Genomic DNA, 3,938 nt, shown 5'->3' with positions numbered 1-3,938 from the left:
TCTATCATAAACACGTCAATAGTTACAAATGCCTTAAAAAAAACTCGATTCCTGCATGTTAGTGGACACTATAGTCTGTTTCTAGGTCTATTTTACAATTAAAAGATAAAGCTTGTTGGAAGTGCACCCATCTGACAATTCCTAGCGGTACCGATTTCCAGCTTGTAGCAGATTGAGTTAATTACCCAATTAATTTATTAGGTTTAGACGGTGATCTTTATTTAATTCATATTTTCATTTTTCTCGTACAAAATGTATTGTTTAAAGCAAACTCGGCACAACAATTTTTTTTAATCGATATATCATTCCATTTTCGATTCAAATACTTAACAGCAACAAAAATAATTTACATCTTCACAACTAACACTTTACTCATCAATTTTAAACAGAACATCTGATTAATTAGCTTAAATGTATTGTAGAGGGAAAGCCTTTGATCTCATCAGACATTTAATTTGCTAAACACTTTTAACTCTACGAATCAACAACATTGTTTTGATTCTATCTGAACGAAAATAAGATGTAGTTAACGTTCAGATAGAATCAAAACAATTTAAGATGTTAACATAAAAATACAATCTTCAATCGAAACGTTTCCATTGAAAGTAAAAGCCTCTGACCGTTGTTCCAGGTAGAGCAACAAGGATAGGTGCGGATTGAGGACACTGAATAAAGCAGAGTGGGTCCCAGAAAGGGCCCCGATTCCTATGACATTGTACAGGACACACTGACAGTATTATTTACTTTCGATCAAAGGTGGCCGATTAATCCTTGGAACATTTACATTGAAACTTTACTTTGGATCAGCATTAGGCCTTCGGAAGGTTTAATTTAAAAGGATAGCTCAATTATATAAACGGAGCCGAGTCCAGTGGGGACATGATTCTTAATGGTACAACGACGCAATCGTTGTGTTTAGCAAAAAAATGTTCATAATTAATGAAACACTTAGAAAGGGGGGGGGGGGGGGGGGGGAAGGGGTAGCCCTGAAATAGAAAGGAACAATTTATTTAAAGAAAATACATTACTTTCCCTGGGCTATATAACAAGTACATCACTCCAAAGCCGACCAAGCGTTGGAAACACTCAGCAGGTCAGTCAGCACAGAAATTAATACAGTATATTTGCATTAGTTCAGGTCGAAGATACAAATTTGCCACATTTCATCAAAAGTAAAACTCTTTTTTTTACAATGCCTATTGACGATTTATATTTTAACATAATCCAAGTTGCAAGTGCTTATTTCAACAGACTGGGTCTTAAACTTCTGTGATTTTTTTTCCTTGACTGTTTTGAATCACATTCTCTTTAGCCAGCCATGAATGTACGTTGTTGGTAAAAGTTGCTTATTAACAGCGTGAAAAACATTTGGAAATCTCTATAAGTAATCATTATTAATGTGTTGGGGTGTGAGGTTCCGGAAGAGTGGGTGGTGTGTGGGGGTTTCAGGTCCCGCCTCCTCGAGCCTTTCCCGGAAAAGCCCCGCCCCTGGCTCCTGATTGGTCGCCGTTGTATTTATCAAGCCTGCTTGTCAAAAAGTTTGCAACATCCTAAGCGGAGAATTTGAGTTAGCGAGTGAGGTGTGTGTGTGTGCTCGCTCCCGAGCCGAGCCGAGCCGAGCCAAATTAAGCCGAGCCTATCCAACCTCATCCCATCCGACCAGTGTGGAGAAACCCAGTCAGATCCTTTTACTTCACCATCCAGACACGACTCCACTCTACCAGGAATGAGCAGCCCTGATGCTGGTTACGCCAGTGACGACCAGGTTCAGAGTAAGTGCAACATGGCGGGGATGTTGCCGGCGATGGGATCCTGCCAGTGGGCTGAATCCATGAGTTCTCTCGGGGATGCCAAGATTGGCAGCGGTGCCGATCAGGCGAATAATCCCGGCAACCGATCCAAGTCTGAAAACCGCATCCGCCGGCCCATGAACGCCTTCATGGTCTGGGCAAAAGACGAGCGAAAGAGACTTGCTCAGCAAAACCCGGACCTGCACAACGCCGAACTTAGCAAGATGCTGGGTAAGTGCCAGGGCTGGGGGAAGCCCGCCTCTAAATAGAACTGGACTGTACTGTTTTTAGTTTGTCCCAAGTACACGTCTGGAAGATATTTCAAACTGACGCATCCGTGACTAATATAAATGTGCTTCTATATACAAAATAGCCCACCATCCCTATACAGTGTATAAACTTTATAAAAGTGTGGCAAAACAAGGACTAATAAGTTAAAGGTGTGAACTAAAGTCATAATTGCCATATAAATGTGATTATTCTGCCCTGGTATGTGGAGTTTGCTCGATAATGTGTTTATCGTTTACCTGTATTGTGTACGTGCAGGTAAATCCTGGAGAGGACTCTCCTTGGCAGAAAAACGGCCCTTTGTGGAGGAGGCAGAGAGACTTCGGGTCCAGCACATGAAAGAGCATCCCAACTACAAATATCGGCCCCGGCGGAGAAAGCAGATCAAGAGAATTAAGCGGGTAGACACCGGCCTCCTGATGCACAGCATCTCCGAGCAGCAGCTGGCCAATGAGGGGCGCGTTTGCAGCCAAAACATCAACCTGACCTACCACGACACTGGTTACTGTATCCAAAACCAGATTCCTCAGCTCAGCCACTACAGGGAAGCGCAAACCATGGCAACCAGTGTGGACAGCTTCGGCTTGCCAACCCCGGAGACCTCTCCTTTGGACGTTCTGGAGGCAAATTCTATGTTTTTCCCCCCGCATTTGCAGGAAGATTGCCAAATGATGCCTTACGGGAACAACCCTGGCTACCACTACCACCATCACCAACATCCCGATTACTCTGCCCAGGAAAACCAGGTAGCCATGTTCCGAAGGCACAGAGCTGAGCTGGTACTTTCCCCGGAGGATCAGATGGGACACGATGGTGGTTTCCATGGGATGCTCAACTCTTGCCACAACGTGGTAGCAATGTATTACAGCCAGATGTGCTCGTCAAACAGCCAGCGGCCCCAGCATATGCATGTAGGACAACTCTCTCCACCACCTGAACCGCACCATGTGGACAACCTGGAGCATCTCAGCCAGAACGATCTTCTGGCGGACGTGGATCGCAATGAATTCGAGCAATACCTCACGTCGGTTTCGCGATCTGATCTGGCAGGACTTCCCTACAATACTACGCCAGAAGCAAATCCAAATGGACTGACTTCTGCAGAGAGCAATCTGATTTCCTCTGTCCTTTCCGACGCCAGCAGTGCCATGTACTACTCCAACTTCACTTCGGCCTAGGAAACTAAATTTTTGTGTTTTTAAAAGGACTAGGCAAAACTATCGACAGTATTAAAAAACAAAAATGCTTTTCTTAAATTGTAATTGTCCTCAGGGTGTTTTGCAAAATGTTGCCTGATAGAAAATAACTCTATTTAAGGTTGTATATTTAAAGTATCTTTGCTTTCATTTGTGCTTCAGATTAATACTATGGGGGCCTGTTTTTAGTTTGTGTCTTTCAAAATTACAATGACCTTAAAACATTGTACTATTTTATCTCTTGGAATTTTATTTTTTAATAATGGGGAGATTTGTGGAACCAGTGTCTTCCACAAGCAGCGTGCCGCAGTTTGTACTAGACGAGAATTGCTCAGCAATCATTATGTAAATATTTAATTTCTTATTGAAATGAGAATGTTTTTTGTATTTTTTTGCACTTTTTATTACTAGCTAATAAAGTTTTAAAATTTTAAGTTTCAGCGTCTGCATTTGTAATCGGATCACAACCTTTAACGTTTTTACAATAGTTATATAAGGATACCAATGAGGTCGTCGATACCCAGTGGATGTCAAACAATAGCTCCGGGAATCCTCGTTTCCCGGCATTTAAACGTACAACTAAAAAAAAAGATAGGGCACAACCTCAGGAAAAGGCGTGCTTTCTAGTAAAAGGCTGCGCGGCTGCTTTTAAACTGAACTTCCG

The 3,938-nt window shown here is 42.5% G+C and overlaps 1 protein-coding gene across 1 annotated transcript; it reads left to right on the top strand.

Moving 5' to 3' along the window:
- Positions 1-1,561: 1,561 nt before the first annotated feature.
- On the top strand, positions 1,562-3,676 carry LOC139259859 (transcription factor Sox-17-alpha-A-like). The gene is made up of 2 exons (XM_070875756.1): positions 1,562-2,021; positions 2,337-3,676. The coding sequence occupies exons 1-2, from the start codon at positions 1,727-1,729 to the stop codon at positions 3,254-3,256; spliced, it is 1,215 nt and encodes a 404-aa protein (XP_070731857.1). The 5' UTR covers positions 1,562-1,726; the 3' UTR covers positions 3,257-3,676.
- The last annotated feature ends 262 nt before the right edge of the window (positions 3,677-3,938 follow it).

This window comes from Pristiophorus japonicus, chromosome 1 (assembly GCF_044704955.1).
Source record: "Pristiophorus japonicus isolate sPriJap1 chromosome 1, sPriJap1.hap1, whole genome shotgun sequence".
NCBI classification, from domain to species: Eukaryota; Metazoa; Chordata; class Chondrichthyes; family Pristiophoridae; genus Pristiophorus; species Pristiophorus japonicus.
This window is presented reverse-complemented; position numbering and strand designations above follow the sequence as displayed.

Excerpts from the sequence above, each read along its gene's own strand:
- LOC139259859 (XM_070875756.1), top strand. The coding sequence starts at position 1,727 with ATGAGCAGCCCTGATGCTGGTTACGCCAGTGACGACCAGGTTCAGAGT. Across the intron at positions 2,022-2,336 it reads CGAACTTAGCAAGATGCTGG|GTAAATCCTGGAGAGGACTC; the intron begins GTAAGTGCCAGG and ends GTGTACGTGCAG.